This window comes from Engystomops pustulosus, chromosome 4 (assembly GCF_040894005.1).
Source record: "Engystomops pustulosus chromosome 4, aEngPut4.maternal, whole genome shotgun sequence".
NCBI lineage: Eukaryota > Metazoa > Chordata > Amphibia > Anura > Leptodactylidae > Engystomops > Engystomops pustulosus.
This window is the reverse complement of record NC_092414.1, coordinates 224,412,100-224,428,338: the sequence shown is the minus strand read 5'-3', so window position 1 is coordinate 224,428,338 and position 16,239 is coordinate 224,412,100. Positions and strand designations below refer to the sequence as shown.

The 16,239-nt window shown below is 59.5% G+C and overlaps 1 protein-coding gene across 3 annotated transcripts; it reads left to right on the top strand.

Moving 5' to 3' along the window:
• Nucleotides 1–2,520: 2,520 nt before the first annotated feature.
• LOC140128369 (motile sperm domain-containing protein 1-like) lies at nt 2,521–12,920 on the top strand. 3 transcript variants are annotated; one of them, XM_072150024.1, is made up of 6 exons: nt 2,521–2,648; nt 11,218–11,464; nt 11,541–11,616; nt 11,689–11,900; nt 11,970–12,134; nt 12,402–12,920. In XM_072150024.1, exons 2-6 carry the CDS (start codon nt 11,278–11,280, stop codon nt 12,431–12,433), a joined length of 672 nt encoding a protein of 223 aa, XP_072006125.1. In that variant the 5' UTR covers nt 2,521–2,648; nt 11,218–11,277; the 3' UTR covers nt 12,434–12,920. The 3 variants fall into 3 exon arrangements, with proteins under 3 accessions (XP_072006125.1, XP_072006126.1, XP_072006127.1); XM_072150025.1 differs by having other exon boundaries at nt 2,589–2,703; XM_072150026.1 differs by lacking the exon at nt 2,521–2,648 and adding an exon at nt 2,780–2,836.
• Nucleotides 12,921–16,239: the final 3,319 nt, after the last annotated feature.

The following is a 16,239-nucleotide window of genomic DNA, read 5'->3' as shown; positions in this document are numbered from 1 at the left end:
TATGAGGGGGGAGATGAGAGGGGATACAATATGAGGGGGGAGATGAGAGGGGATACAATATGAGGGGGGAGATGAGAGGGGATACAATATGAGGGGGGAGATGAGAGGGGATACAATATGAGGGGGGGAGATGAGAGGGGATACAATATGAGGGGGGGAGATGAGAGGGGATACAATATGAGGGGGGGAGATGAGAGGGGATACAATATGAGGGGGGGAGATGAGAGGAGATACAATATGAGGGGGGGAAATGAGAGGGGATACAATATGAGGGGGGGAAATGAGAGGGGATACAATATGAGGGGGGGAGATGAGAGGGGATACAATATGAGGGGGGGAAATGAGAGGGGATACAATATGAGGGGGGGAAATGAGAGGGGATACAATATGAGGGGGGGAAATGAGAGGGGATACAATATGAGGGGGGGAAATGAGAGGGGATACAATATGAGGGGGGGAAATGAGAGGGGATACAATATGAGGGGGGGAAATGAGAGGGGATACGAGAGGGGATACAATATGAGGGGGGGAAATGAGAGGGGATATGAGAGGGGATACAATATGAGGGGGGGAAATGAGAGGGGATATGAGAGGGGATACAATATGAGGGGGGGAGATGAGAGGGGATACAATATGAGGGGGGGATACGAGAGGGGATACAATATGAGGGGGGGAAATGAGAGGGGATATGAGAGGGGATACAATATGAGGGGGGGAAATGAGAGGGGATATGAGAGGGGATACAATATGAGGGGGGGAGATGAGAGGGGATACAATATGAGGGGGGGAGATGAGAGGGGATACAATATGAGGGGGGGAAATGAGAGGGGATATGAGAGGGGATACAATATGAGGGGGGGAAATGAGAGGGGATATGAGAGGGGATACAATATGAGGGGGGGAGATGAGAGGGGATACAATATGAGGGGGGGAGATGAGAGGGGATACAATATGAGGGGGGGGAGATGAGAGGGGATACAATATGAGGGGGGGGAGATGAGAGGGGATACAATATGAGGGGGGGGAGATGAGAGGGGATACAATATGAGGGGGGGAGATGAGAGGGGATACAATATGAGGGGGGGAGATGAGAGGGGATACAATATGAGGGGGGAGATGAGAGGGGATACAATATGAGGGGGGAGATGAGAGGGGATACAATATGAGGGGGGAGATGAGAGGGGATACAACATGAGGGGGGAGATGAGAGGGGATACAACATGAGGGGGGAGATGAGAGGGGATACAACATGAGGGGGGGGAGATGAGAGGGGATACAACATGAGGGGGGAGATGAGAGGGGATACAATATGAGGGGGGAGATGAGAGGGGATACAATATGAGGGGGGAGATGAGAGGGGATACAATATGAGGGGGGAGATGAGAGGGGATACAATATGAGGGGGGAGATGAGAGGGGATACAATATGAGGGGGGAGATGAGAGGGGATACAATATGAGGGGGGAGATGAGAGGGGATACAATATGAGGGGGGAGATGAGAGGGGATACAATATGAGGGGGGAGATGAGAGGGGATACAATATGAGGGGGGAGATGAGAGGGGCTACAATATGAGGGGGAGATGAGAGGGGCTACAATATGAGGGGGGAGATGAGAGGGGCTACAATATGAGGGGGGAGATGAGAGGGGCTACAATATGAGGGGGGAGATGAGAGGGGCTACAATATGAGGGGGGAGATGAGAGGGGCTACAATATGAGGGGGGAGATGAGAGGGGCTACAATATGAGGGGGGAGATGAGAGGGGCTACAATATGAGGGGGGGAGATGAGAGGGGCTACAATATGAGGGGGGGAGATGAGAGGGGCTACAATATGAGGGGGGGAGATGAGAGGGGATACAATATGAGGGGGGGGGAGATGAGAGGGGATACAATATGAGGGGGGGAGATGAGAGGGGATACAATATGAGGGGGGGAGATGAGAGGGGATACAATATGAGGGGGGGAGATGAGAGGGGATACAATATGAGGGGGGAGATGAGAGGGGATACAATATGAGGGGGGGGGAGATGAGAGGGGATACAATATGAGGGGGGGAGATGAGAGGGGATACAATATGAGGGGGGGAGATGAGAGGGGATACAATATGAGGGGGGGAGATGAGAGGGGATACAATAATAGGGGGAGATGAGAGGGGATACAATAATAGGGGGAGATGAGAGGGGATACAGTATTAGGGAGGATTAGAGGGGAGTATATGTATACAGTGTGTGGATATATACAGGAGGCGGAGCATTAACCTAGAACCTCTCGCCCCTGGTCGGTCTCTGTCGCCCCCTTCTGGCTTCTCTATGACATGACTTGGTTTCCTCGCAGTCCCGGGTTTCCCTTCGCGCCGTCCATGTTGTGTGGGAGATTTCTACGTCGCAGAATAGATTTTGGTCTCTAAGAAAATGGCGGCCGCTCCTGTATCTCCAGACTCCTGGCAGTGCAGTGTTTACGTGTCCGCTGTTTTATGTGAATAGCTAAAGGCGATTGGTGACTTTTCCTCCAATCAGTACACCGAACTACCGACCCCGCCTCTTCTACTGTCGATACGTCTCCTGGCAACCAAGTGACAGGCGTAGGTCCTGACCAATGAGAGGGACGGGGGCGGGGCACCAGGAAGCGGCCAGCGAGATGACGGAAGGTAACGGCTCCGGACACTCGAGTTCTCGGGCAGTGTGACGTCACTGAGCTGAGGGGTGGGTGACATAGTGACGTCAGATTGTGATGTCATATCTCTATGCTCTGTGTGTGATGATAACATCAGTATTTATGGGGTCCTGGCTGATCTCTCTGCCCCCAGGGATGTGACGTCATCATCTGCCTTATGATGTAATGGGGATTTATCAGAAGTTTCTGGGAGCAGAACTGCTCTAATGGCCCATGGAAACCAATCAGAGCTCAGCTTTCGTTTTCCCACAGCTGTTTATAAAATGAAAACTGAGATCTGATTGGTTGCTTTGATCAACTGGAACAGTTTAACCTCAGACACTCCTGATAAATTTCCCCTGATGCTCTATATGTGATGTCACTGCTGTATATTATATATCTGTATTTTATATTGTCAGCATATACAGGGGTCTGGGGACGGTCTATGGGCTCCAGCAGTGATCTGAGGGGCTCTGGTGGTGATCAGAGGGGCTCTGGCTGTGGTCTGTGGGCTCCAGCAGTGATCTGAGGGGCTCTGGTGGTGGTCTGTGGGCTCCAGCAGTGATCTGAGGGGTCTGGCGGTGGTCTGTGGGTTCCAGCAGTGATCTGAGGGGCTCCAGCAGTGATCTGAGGGGTCTGGCGGTGATCTGAGGGGCTCTGGCGGTGGTCTGTGGGCTCCAGCAGTGATCTGAGGGGCTCTGGCGGTGGTCTGTGGGCTCCAGCAGTGATCTGAGGGGCTCTGGTGGTGGTCTGTGGGCTCCAGCAGTGATCTGAGGGGTCTGGCGGTGGTCTGTGGGTTCCAGCAGTGATCTGAGGGGCTCCAGCAGTGATCTGAGGGGTCTGGCGGTGATCTGAGGGGCTCTGGCGGTGGTCTGTGGGCTCCAGCAGTGATCTGAGGGGCTCTGGCGGTGGTCTGTGGGCTCCAGCAGTGATCTGAGGGGCTCTGGCGGTGGTCTGTGGGCTCCAGCAGTGATCTGAGGGGCTCTGGCGGTGGTCTGTGGGCTCCAGCAGTGATCTGAGGGGCTCCAGCAGTGATCTGAGGGGCTCTGGTGGTGGTCTGTTGGCTCCAGCAGTGATCTGAGGGGCTCTGGCGGTGGTCTGTGGGCTCCAGCAGTGATCTGAGGGGCTCTGACGGTGGTCTGTGGGCTCCAGCAGTGATCTGAGGGGCTCTGGCGGTGGTCTGTGGGCTCCAGCAGTGATCTGAGGGGCTCTGGCGGTGGTCTGTGGGCTCCAGCAGTGATCTGAGGGGCTCTGGCGGTGGTCTGTGGGCTCCAGCAGTGATCTGAGGGGCTCTGGCGGTGGTTTGTGGGCTCCAGCAGTGATCTGAGGGGTCAGGCTGTGGTCTGTGGGCTCCAGCAGTGATCTGAGGGGCTCTGGCGGTGATCTGTGGGCTCTAGCAGTGATCTGAGGGGTCTGGCTGTGGTCTGTGGGCTCCAGCAGTGATCTGAGGGCTCTGGCGGTGGTCTGTGGGCTCCATCAGTGATCTGAGGGGCTCTGACGGTGGTCTGTGGGCTCCAGCAGTGATCTGAGGGGCTCTGGCGGTGGTCTGTGGGCTCCAGCAGTGATCTGAGGGGCTCTGGCTGTGGTCTGTGGGCTCCAGCAGTGATCTGAGGGGCTCCAGCAGTGATCTGAGGGGCTCCAGCAGTGATCTGAGGGGTCTGGCGGTGGTCTGTGGTCTCCAGCAGTGATCTGAGGGGCTCTGGCTGTGGTCTGTGGGCTCCAGCAGTGATCTGAGGGGCTCTGGCGGTGGTCTGTGGGCTCCAGCAGTGATCTGAGGGGCTCTGACGGTGGTCTGTGGGCTCCAGCAGTGATCTGAGGGGCTCTGGCTGTGGTCTGTGGGCTCCAGCAGTGATCTGAGGGGTCTGGCGGTGGTCTGTGGGCTCCAGCAGTGATCTGAGGGGTCTGGCGGTGGTCTGTGGGCTCCAGCAGTGATCTGAGGGGCTCTGGCGGTGGTCTGTGTGCTCCAGCAGTGATCTGAGGGGCTCTGACGGTGGTCTGTGGGCTCCAGCAGTGATCTGAGGGGTCAGGCTGTGGTCTGTGGGCTCCAGCAGTGATCTGAGGGGCTCTGGCGATGGTCTGTGGGCTCCAGCAGTGATCTGAGGGGTCTGGCGGTGGTCTGTGGGCTCCAGCAGTGATCTGAGGGGTCTGGCGGTGGTCTGTGGGCTCCAGCAGTGATCTGAGGGGCTCTGGCGGTGGTCTGTGGGCTCCAGCAGTGATCTGAGGGGCTCTGGCGGTGGTCTGTGGGCTCCAGCAGTGATCTGAGGGGCTCTGGCGGTGGTCTGTGGGCTCCAGCAGTGATCTGAGGGGCTCTGGCTGTGGTCTGTGGGCTCCAGCAGTGATCTGAGGGCTCTGGCGGTGGTCTGTGGGCTCCAGCAGTGATCTGAGGGGCTCTGGTGGTGGTCTGTGGGCTCCAGCAGTGATCTGAGGGGTCTGGCGGTGGTCTGTGGGTTCCAGCAGTGATCTGAGGGGCTCCAGCAGTGATCTGAGGGGTCTGGCGGTGATCTGAGGGGCTCTGGCGGTGGTCTGTGGGCTCCAGCAGTGATCTGAGGGGCTCTGGCGGTGGTCTGTGGGCTCCAGCAGTGATCTGAGGGGCTCTGGCGGTGGTCTGTGGGCTCCAGCAGTGATCTGAGGGGCTCTGGCGGTGGTCTGTGGGCTCCAGCAGTGATCTGAGGGGCTCTGGCGGTGGTTTGTGGGCTCCAGCAGTGATCTGAGGGGTCAGGCTGTGGTCTGTGGGCTCCAGCAGTGATCTGAGGGGCTCTGGCGGTGATCTGTGGGCTCTAGCAGTGATCTGAGGGGTCTGGCTGTGGTCTGTGGGCTCCAGCAGTGATCTGAGGGCTCTGGCGGTGGTCTGTGGGCTCCATCAGTGATCTGAGGGGCTCTGACGGTGGTCTGTGGGCTCCAGCAGTGATCTGAGGGGCTCTGGCGGTGGTCTGTGGGCTCCAGCAGTGATCTGAGGGGCTCTGGCTGTGGTCTGTGGGCTCCAGCAGTGATCTGAGGGGCTCCAGCAGTGATCTGAGGGGCTCCAGCAGTGATCTGAGGGGTCTGGCGGTGGTCTGTGGTCTCCAGCAGTGATCTGAGGGGCTCTGGCTGTGGTCTGTGGGCTCCAGCAGTGATCTGAGGGGCTCTGGCGGTGGTCTGTGGGCTCCAGCAGTGATCTGAGGGGCTCTGACGGTGGTCTGTGGGCTCCAGCAGTGATCTGAGGGGCTCTGGCTGTGGTCTGTGGGCTCCAGCAGTGATCTGAGGGGTCTGGCGGTGGTCTGTGGGCTCCAGCAGTGATCTGAGGGGTCTGGCGGTGGTCTGTGGGCTCCAGCAGTGATCTGAGGGGCTCTGGCGGTGGTCTGTGTGCTCCAGCAGTGATCTGAGGGGCTCTGACGGTGGTCTGTGGGCTCCAGCAGTGATCTGAGGGGTCAGGCTGTGGTCTGTGGGCTCCAGCAGTGATCTGAGGGGCTCTGGCGATGGTCTGTGGGCTCCAGCAGTGATCTGAGGGGTCTGGCGGTGGTCTGTGGGCTCCAGCAGTGATCTGAGGGGGTCTGGTGGTGGTCTGTGGGCTCCAGCAGTGATCTGAGGGGTCTGGCGGTGGTCTGTGGGCTCCAGCAGTGATCTGAGGGGCTCTGGCTGTGGTCTGTGGGCTCCAGCAGTGATCTGAGGGGCTCTGGCGGTGGTCTGTGGGCTCCAGCAGTGATCTGAGGGGCTCTGACGGTGGTCTGTGGGCTCCAGCAGTGATCTGAGGGGCTCTGGCTGTGGTCTGTGGGCTCCAGCAGTGATCTGAGGGGTCTGGCGGTGGTCTGTGGGCTCCAGCAGTGATCTGAGGGGTCTGGCGGTGGTCTGTGGGCTCCAGCAGTGATCTGAGGGGCTCTGGCGGTGGTCTGTGTGCTCCAGCAGTGATCTGAGGGGCTCTGACGGTGGTCTGTGGGCTCCAGCAGTGATCTGAGGGGTCAGGCTGTGGTCTGTGGGCTCCAGCAGTGATCTGAGGGGCTCTGGCGATGGTCTGTGGGCTCCAGCAGTGATCTGAGGGGTCTGGCGGTGGTCTGTGGGCTCCAGCAGTGATCTGAGGGGTCTGGCGGTGGTCTGTGGGCTCCAGCAGTGATCTGAGGGGCTCTGGCGGTGGTCTGTGGGCTCCAGCAGTGATCTGAGGGGCTCTGGCGGTGGTCTGTGGGCTCCAGCAGTGATCTGAGGGGCTCTGGCTGTGGTCTGTGGGCTCCAGCAGTGATCTGAGGGCTCTGGCGGTGGTCTGTGGGCTCCAGCAGTGATCTGAGGGGCTCCGGCGGTGGTCTGTGGGCTCCAGCAGTGATCTGAGGGGCTCTGGCGGTGGTCTGTGGGCTCCAGCAGTGATCTGAGGGGCTCTGGCTGTGGTCTGTTGGCTCCAGCAGTGATCTGTGGGGCTCTGGCGGTGGTCTGTGGGCTCCAGCAGTGATCTGAGGGGCTCTGGCGGTGGTCTGATGGGCTCCGGCGTTGATCTGAGGGGCTCTGGCGGTGGTCTGATGGCTCCAGCAGTGATCTGAGGGGCTCTGGTGGTGGTCTGTGGGCTCCAGCAGTGATCTGAGGGGCTCTGGCTGTGGTCTGTGGCGTCCAGCAGTGATCTGAGGGGCTCTGGCGGTGGTCTGTGGGCTCCAGCAGTGATCTGAGGGGCTCTGGCGGTGGTCTGATGGCTCCAGCAGTGATCTGAGGGGCTCTGGCGGTGGTCTGTGGGCTCCAGCAGTGATCTGAGGGGCTCTGGCGGTGGTCTGTGGGCTCCAGCAGTGATCTGAGGGGTCTGGCGGTGGTCTATGGGCTCCAGCAGTGATCTGAGGGGCTCTGGCGGTGGTCTGTGGGCTCCAGCAGTGATCTGAGTGGCTCTGGCGGTGGTCTGTGGGTTCCAGCAGTGATCTGAGGTGTCAGGCGGTGGTCTGATGGTTCCTGCAGTGATCTGAGGGGTCAGGCGGTGGTCTGTGGGCTCCAGCAGTGATCTGAGGGGCTCTGGCGGTGGTCTGTGTGCTCCAGCAGTGATCTGAGGGGCTCCAGCGGTGGTCTGTGGGCTCCAGCAGTGATCTGAGGGGCTCCAGCTGTGGTCTGATGGCTCCAGCAGTGATCTGAGGGGGTCTGGCGGTGGTCTGATGGCTCCAGCAGTGATCTGTGGGGCTCTGGCTGTGGTCTGTTGGCTCCAGCAGTGGTCTGTGGGCTCTGGCTGTGGTCTGTGGGCTCCAGCAGTGGTCTGTGGGGCTCTGGCTGTGGTCTGTTGGCTCCAGCAGTGATCTGAGGGGCTCTGGCGGTGATCTGTGGGCTCCAGCAGTGATCTGAGGGGCTCTGGTGGTGGTCTGTGGGCTCCAGCAGTCATCTGAGGGGCTCTGGCGGTGGTCTGTGGGCTCCAGCAGTGATTTGAGGTGTCAGGCGGTGGTCTGATGGCTCCAGCAGTGATCTGAGGGGCTCTGGCGGTGGTCTGTGGGGCTCTGGCGGTGGTCTGTGGGGCTCTGGCGGTGGTCTGTGGGGCTCTGGCGGTGGTCTGTGGGCTCCAGCAGTGATCTGAGGGGCTCCAGCAGTGATCTGAGGGGTCTGGCGGTGGTCTGTGGGCTCTAGCAGTGATCTGAGGGGCTCTGGCGATGGTCTGTGGGCTCCAGCTGTGATCTGAGGGGCTCTGGCTGTGGTCTGTGGGCTCCAGCAGTGATCTGAGGGGCTCTGGCGGTGGTCTGTGGGCTCCAGCAGTGATCTGAGGGGCTCTGGCGGTGGTCTGTGTGCTCCAGCAGTGATCTGAGGGGGTCTGGCGGTGGTCTGTTGGCTCCAGCAGTGATCTGTGGGGCTCTGGCAGTGGTCTGTGGGCTCCAGCAGTGATCTGAGGGGCTCTGGCTGTGGGCTCCAGCAGTGATCTGAGGGGCTCTGGCTGTGGGCTCCAGCAGTGATCTGAGGGGCACTGGCTGTGGGCTCCAGCAGTGATCTGAGGGGGTCTGGCTGTGGTCTGTGGGCTCCAGCAGTGATCTGAGGGGCTCTGGCGGTGGTCTGTGGGCTCCAGCAGTGATCTGAGGGGCTCTGGCGGTGGTCTGTGGGCTCCAGCAGTGATCTGAGGGGCTCCAGCAGTGATCTGAGGGGGTCTGGCTGTGGTCTGTGGGCTCCAGCAGTGATCTGAGGGGCTCTGGCGGTGGTCTGTGGGCTCCAGCAGTGATCTGAGGGGCTCCAGCAGTGATCTGAGGGGCTCTGGCGGTGGTCTGATGGCTCCAGCAGTGATCTGAGGGGTCTGGCTGTGGTCTGTGGGCTCCAGCAGTGATCTGTGGGGCTCTGGCGGTGGTCTGTGGGCTCCAGCAGTGATCTGTGGGGCTCTGGCGGTGGTCTGTGGGCTCCAGCAGTGATCTGAGGGGCTCTGGCGGTGGTCTGTGGGCTCCAGCAGTGATCTGAGGGGGTCTGGCGGTGGTCTGTGGGCTCCAGCAGTGATCTGAGGGGCTCTGATGGTGGTCTGTGGGCTCCAGCAGTGATCTGAGGGGCTCTGGCGGTGGTCTGTGGGCTCCAGCAGTGATCTGAGGGGGTCTGGCGGTGGTCTGTGGGCTCCAGCAGTGATCTGAGGGGGTCTGGTGGGGGTCTGTGGGCTCCAGCAGTGATCTGAGGGGCTCTGGCGGTGGTCTGTGGGCTCCAGCAGTGATCTGAGGGGTCTGGTGGTGGTCTGTGTGCTCCAGCAGTGATCTGAGGGGTTCTGGTGGTGGTCTGTGGGCTCCAGCAGTGATCTGAGGGGCTCTGGCGGTGGTCTGTGGGCTCCAGCAGTGATCTGAGGGGTCTGGCGGTGTTCTGTGGGGTCCAGCAGTGATCTGAGGGGCTCTGGCGGTGGTCTGTGGGCTCCAGCAGTGATCTGAGGGGCTCTGGCGGTGGTCTGTGGGCTCCAGCAGTGATCTGAGGGCTCTGGCGGTGGTCTGTGGGCTCCAGCAGTGATCTGAGGGGCTCTGGCGGTGGTCTGTGGGTTCCAGCAGTGATCTGAGGGGCTCTGGCGGTGGTCTGTGTGCTCCAGCAGTGATCTGAGGGGTCTGGCGGTGGTCTGTGGGCTCCAGCAGTGATCTGAGGGGTCAGGCGGTGGTCTGATGGCTCCAGCAGTGATCTGAGGGGCTCTGGTGGTGGTCTGTGGGCTCCAGCAGTGATCTGAGGGGCTCCGGCGGTGGTCTGATGGCTCCAGCAGTGATCTGAGGGGCTCTGGCGGTGATCTGAGGGGGTCTGGTGGTGGTCTGTGGGCTCCAGCTGTGATCTGAGGGGCTCTGGCGGTGGTCTGTGGGCTCCAGCAGTGATCTGAGGGCTCTGGCGGTGGTCTGTGGGCTCCAGCAGTGATCTGAGGGGCTCCGGTGGTGGTCTGTGGGCTCCAGCAGTGATCTGAGGGGCTCTGGCAGTGATCTGAGGGGGTCTGGCGGTGGTCTGTAGGCTCCAGCAGTGATCTGAGGGGCTCTGATGGTGGTCTGTGGGCTCCAGCAGTGATCTGATGGGCTCTGGCGGTGGTCTGTGGGCTCCAGCAGTCATCTGAGGGGATCCGGCAGTGGTCTGTGGGCTCCAGCAGTGATCTGAGGGGCTCTGGCGGTGGTCTGTGGGCTCCAGCAGTGATCTGAGGGGGTCTGGCGGTGGTCTGTGGGCTCCAGCAGTGATCTGAGGGGCTCTGGCAGTGATCTGAGGGGCTCTGGCGGTGGTCTGTGGGCTCCAGCAGTGATCTGAGGGGGTCTGGCTGTGGTCTGTGGGCTCCAGCAGTGATCTGAGGGGCTCTGGCGGTGGTTTGTGGGCTCCAGCAGTGATCTGAGGGGTCAGGCTGTGGTCTGTGGGCTCCAGCAGTGATCTGTGGGGCTCTGGCGGTGGTCTGTGTGCTCCAGCAGTGATCTGAGGGGGTCTGGCGGTGGTCTGTGGGCTCCAGCAGTGATCTGAGGGGGTCTGGCGGTGGTCTGTGGGCTCCAGCAGTGATCTGAGGGGGTCTGGCGGTGGTCTGATGGCTCCAGCAGTGATCTGAGGGGTCTGGCGGTGGTCTGTTGGCTCCAGCAGTGATCTGAGGGGCTCTGGCGGTGGTCTGATGGTTCCAGCAGTGATCTGAGGGGGTCTGGCGGTGGTCTGTGGGCTCCAGCAGTGATCTGAGGGGGTCTGGCGGTGGTCTGATGGCTCCAGCAGTGATCTGAGGGGTCTGGCGGTGGTCTGTGGGCTCCAGCAGTGATCTGAGGGGGTCTGGCTGTGGTCTGTTGGCTCCAGCAGTGATCTGAGGGGCTCTGGCGGTGGTCTGTGGGCTCCAGCAGTGATCAGAGGGGCTCTGGCGGTGGTCTGTGGGCTCCAGCAGTGATCAGAGGGGCTCTGGCGGTGGTCTGTGGGCTCTAGCAGTGATCAGAGGGGCTCTGGCGGTGGTCTGTGGGCTCTAGCAGTGATCTGAGGGGCTCTGGGGGGTGGTCTGATGGCTCCAGCAGTGATCTGAGGGGGTCTGGCGGTGGTCTGATGGCTCCAGCAGTGATCTGAGGGGTCTGGCGGTGGTCTGTTGGCTCCAGCAGTGATCTGAGGGGCTCTGGGGGGTGGTCTGATGGCTCCAGCAGTGATCAGAGGGGCTCCGGCGGTGGTCTGTGGGGTCCTTGCTGATCTTTCGGGTTTCTCTGCAGGTTCCCGGGAATAGTCTCGTCTCTTTGCCCTCGGGGATGTGATGTCATCGTTGTGCCGCCATGCAGAGGGGTCTGCCAGGAAGAGGGGAGGAGCCAGGGGGCAGGACGGCAGCTGACCCCTCCTCGCTTTCCACCGTGCCGGTGTTTGTTTTTCCTCCGACTCTGGAATTCTACGCCGAGGACCAGAGCAGCCATAAGCAGGTGCTCACCCTGTACAACCCCTTCCCTCGGGTGCTGCGATATAAAGGTAGGGGGCGCTCTGTAGCTGCAGGATGTGGTGGCAGATCGGCTCCTGTGTCATTGCTGTGTCTTCTCCTCCGCAGTCCTGTCCACGGCTCCTCTGCGCTACACGGTGATTGATGCCGAGGGGCTGGTGAGGCCAAACTCCTGCATTGACATGTGAGTGCTGGGGGTGGGCACCGGTGGTTGTGATCCGGTAAGGTGACCCTGACCTTCTCCGTCCTCTCGTAGAGTCACACGACATCGGGATATACGCGCCCGACACTACGGCACCACTGACCGCTTCCGTGTGGAGGTGTGGGAGGAGGGCGGAGGTAGAGGCGTCATCGGGAGGAAGGACATTCCCGCAACACTGCACCCAACCAAACCCGAGCCCAGAGAGCGAGCAGCGCGGGACACCACAGCATGGCGGCCACCCGCCCACCTCTTCTCCATGCGACAAGGTAGGTGCACAGAGGGTAGGTGGCACAGTCATCTCTCTCCCTCCTATGTCCGGTGTTTTTCTTGTCCAGGCGTCCAACGACCGCTATCTCCCGGACTCTTCAGTCTCTACGTCCTGGTGGGGCTGATCGCCCTGCTGGTCCTCATGCTGCCACTACACGGGGACCCCCGCAGCCTCCTCCATGAGAACCTCCACGTCTCTGTCGTGCAGAAGCTGGTCGCAGCCTATGTATTAGGTATGTCACACTGCTTTGCCCTAGGCACGTATCCTCACACTGCTGTGCTCTGTGCATTGAGCTTTTCTTCCAGCAGGCTTCTGGTTTTATAGTACAGCAATCTTGCAGCAGAAGGAAGGGGATGAGAGGTCAGGAGCAGGGACCATGATTCTCACAATCTCTTTCACACTAAATTGTGATTCAATGTGACTTTTTGTGCTCCCATCATTCAGTGCGTGTAGCGTCCACCACACGTGGCCCTGACCTAGTCTCCTTGTGTGCCCGCAGGCCTCCTCACCATGGTTTTCCTCCAGGCCTGACACGTTGCGAGGACCAGTACAGAGTGGTGGTGTGTACAGCACCTGTGAGCATCGCCCGCATCTCCTCTACCATGTATGGGGGTACTCAGCGCCTCAGCCCACTCCTCCTGCTACATGCCAACACCATGGATCATGTCAGCGCTGTGGAGACTCCCACCGTGACACCAGAGACACAAAGATTGTATCAGTGCCAGCCGTGTGCTCTCCGCAGCACCAGGAGGCTCTGCCAGTGTAATGCAGCCAAATGTTAGGAGGGGGTGTCCTGGATCTCTTCTAGTGTTATATGAGAAGATTCTATATGATGGATCTTTGTCTGCAGAGTATTACTCCTCCTGAGCACTACTGTGTGCTGCAGAGCGAGCTCTAGGGCAGATTTTAGAGAAGCTCTTCACTCTCTCCTCTTCAGCCGATGATTTTTATATGTGCATGTCCTATGTTCTTACTGAATAAAGATGACATTCCTGCCCCTCGGAGGGGGCCCAAGAGACACTCGGGTCTATGGCTTATCAGATATAGCAATGAGCTGGTAACATTTACAGCAGGTTGTAAAGCAAGACTCCAACTAGTGGTAAATATAAAAAGGACACTGCCCCCTCGTCTGGCAGCGTGGGGGGTGTAATACAGAAGAACCACCACTGCTTAGCTGAGAGACCCCCGTGGCAGCTCGCCCCATATCATACACATGTGCCCTGCCACGGGCTACAGTTATATTTCTATCTCATTGACCACGGTAGATGCCACCACAATGATCCATGTGCGGAACAAGATCTCCAGCTTTATAATCCGTGCAAACGCCTGACAACCAAGATCTCCGACACTCCGCGCGCCTGTGTGACGTCACATGAGCAGGGATATAACGAGCCGTGCACCTGTGTGACATCACATGAGCAGGGATATAACGAGCCGTGCACCTGTGTGACATCACATGAGCAGGGATATAACGAGCCGTGCACCTGTGTGACATCACATGACCAGGGTTATAACGAGCCGTGCACCTGTGTGACATCACATGACCAGGGATATAACGAGCCGTGCACCTGTGTGACATCACATGACCAGGGTTATAACAAGCTGCGCGCCTAACGTCACATGACCAGGGATATAACGAGCCGTGCACCTGTGTAACATCACATGACCAGGGCTATAACGAGCCGTGCACCTGTGTGACATCACATGACCAGGGATATAACGAGCCGCGCGCCTGTGTGACATCACATGACCAGGGTTATAACAAGCTGCGCGCCTAACGTCACATGACCAGGGATATAACGAGCCGTGCACCTGTGTGACATCATATGATCAGGGTTATTACGAGCCGTGCGCCTGTGTGACATCACATGACCAGGGTTATAACAAGCTGCGCGCCTAACGTCACATGACCAGGGATATAACGAGCCGTGCACCTGTGTAACATCACATGATCAGGGTTATTACGAGCCGTGCGCCTGTGAGACATCACATGTTCCGGACTATAACAAGCCGTTCGCCTGTCTGACATCACATGACCAGGCCTATAAGGAGCCGTGCACCTGTGTGAAATCACATGACCAGGACTATAACGAGCCGCGCACCTGTGTGACATCACATGACCAGGGATATAACGAGCCGCACGCCTATGTAACGTCACATGACCAGGGATATAACGAGCCACTCGCCTGTGTGTCATCACATGACCAGGGATATAACGAGCCGCACGCCTATGTAACGTCACATGACCAGGGATATAACGAGCCACTCGCCTGTGTGACATCACATGACCATGGCTATTACGAGACTACACCGCGCTGCCTAGAGGTGACTGTGCGATGCCTGCACCGCGCTGCCTGCGATCGCCTAGAGGTGACTGTGCGATGCCTGCACCGCGCTGCCTGCGATCGCCTAGAGGTGACTGTACGACGCCTACACCGCGCTGCCTGCGATCGCCTAGAGGTGACTGTGCGATGCCTGCACCGCGCTGCCTGCGATCGCCTAGAGGTGACTGTGCGATGCCTGCACCGCGCTGCCTGCGATCGCCTAGAGGTGACTGTACGACGCCTACACCGCGCTGCCTGCGATCGCCTAGAGGTGACTGTGCGACGCCTGCACCGCGCTGCCTGCGATCGCCTAGAGGTGACTGTACGACGCCTACACCGCGCTGCCTGCGATCGCCTAGAGGTGACTGTACGACGCCTACACCGCGCTGCCTGCGAGTGCCTAGAGGTGACTGTACGACGCCTACACCGCGCTGCCTGCGAGTGCCTAGAGGTGACTGTACGACACTTACACCTGCCTGACAGCTCCTAGAGGTTACTATACGATGCCCACCCTTACACGTCGCTGCGCCTAGAGGTCACTGTGACGCTTGCGTCGTGCTGCCTGACAGCAGGGCCTACAGGTAACTATATGATGCTAACACCACACGGCACGAGTGCCCAGAGGTGACTGTATGGTGCCCAGGCTTACAACGTTCTGCGTGTGAGCGCCCAGAGGTGACTATAGGATGCTTGCACTGCGCTGCTCGAGAGGTCTATAGGAAGCCCACGCTTGCACTGCGCTGCTCGAGAGCGCCTAGAGAGGTCTATAGGAAGCCCACGCCTGCACTGTGCTGCTCGAGAGCGCCTAGAGAGGTCTATGGGAAGCCCACGCCTGCACTGTGCTGCTCGAGAGCCCCTAGAGAGGTCTATGGGAAGCCCACGCCTGCACTGTGCTGCTCGAGAGCGCCTAGAGAGGTCTATGGGAAGCCCACGCCTGCACTGTGCTGCTCGAGAGCACCTAGAGAGGTCTATGGGAAGCCCACGCTTGCACTGTGCTGCTCGAGAGGTCTATGGGAAGCCCACGCTTGCACTGTGCTGCTCGTAAGGTCTATGGGAAGCCCACGCTTGCACTGCGCTACTCGAGGGCGCCTAGAGAGGTCTATGGGAAGCCCACGCTTGCACTGTGTTGCTCGAGAGGTCTATGGGAAGCCCACGCTTGCACTGTGCTGCTCGTAAGGTCTATGGGAAGCCCACGCTTGCACTGCGCTACTCGAGGGCGCCTAGAGAGGTCTATGGGAAGCCCACGCTTGCACTGTGTTGCTCGAGAGGTCTATGGGAAGCCCACGCTTGCACTGTGCTGCTCGTAAGGTCTATGGGAAGCCCACTCTTGCACTGTGCTGCTCGTAAGGTCTATGGGAAGCCCACGCTTGCACTGCGCTGTTCGAGAGCGCCTAGAGAGGTCTATGGGAAGCCCACGCTTGCACTGTGCTGCTCGAGAGGTCTATGGGAAGCCCACGCTTGCACTGTGCTGCTCGTAAGGTCTATGGGAAGCCCACGCTTGCACTGCGCTACTCGAGGGCGCCTAGAGAGGTCTATGGGAAGCCCACGCTTGCACTGTGTTGCTCGAGAGGTCTATGGGAAGCCCACGCTTGCACTGTGCTGCTCGTAAGGTCTATGGGAAGCCCACGCTTGCACTGCGCTACTCGAGGGCGCCTAGAGAAGTCTATGGGAAGCCCACGCTTGCACTGTGTTGCTCGAGAGGTCTATGGGAAGCCCACGCTTGCACTGTGCTGCTCGTAAGGTCTATGGGAAGCCCACGCTTGCACTGTGCTGCTCGTAAGGTCTATGGGAAGCCCACGCTTGCACTGCGCTGTTCGAGAGCGCCTAGAGAGGTCTATGGGAAGCCCACGCTTGCACTGTGCTGCTCGAGAGGTCTATGGGAAGCCCACGCTTGCACTGTGCTGCTCGAGAGGTCTATGGGAAGCCCACGCTTGCACTGTGCTGCTCGAGAGCGCCTAGAGAGGTCTATGGGAAGCCCACGCTTGCACCGCACACTCAGGAACCTACAAGAAC

Bases quoted from the DNA above. Each gene is read 5' to 3' on its own strand.
- LOC140128369 (XM_072150024.1), top strand. From the start codon at position 11,278: ATGCAGAGGGGTCTGCCAGGAAGAGGGGAGGAGCCAGGGGGCAGGACG. The intron at 11,465-11,540 runs GTAGGGGGCGCT...TCTCCTCCGCAG, and splicing joins TCGGGTGCTGCGATATAAAG to TCCTGTCCACGGCTCCTCTG. The intron at 11,617-11,688 runs GTGAGTGCTGGG...GTCCTCTCGTAG, and splicing joins CCAAACTCCTGCATTGACAT to AGTCACACGACATCGGGATA.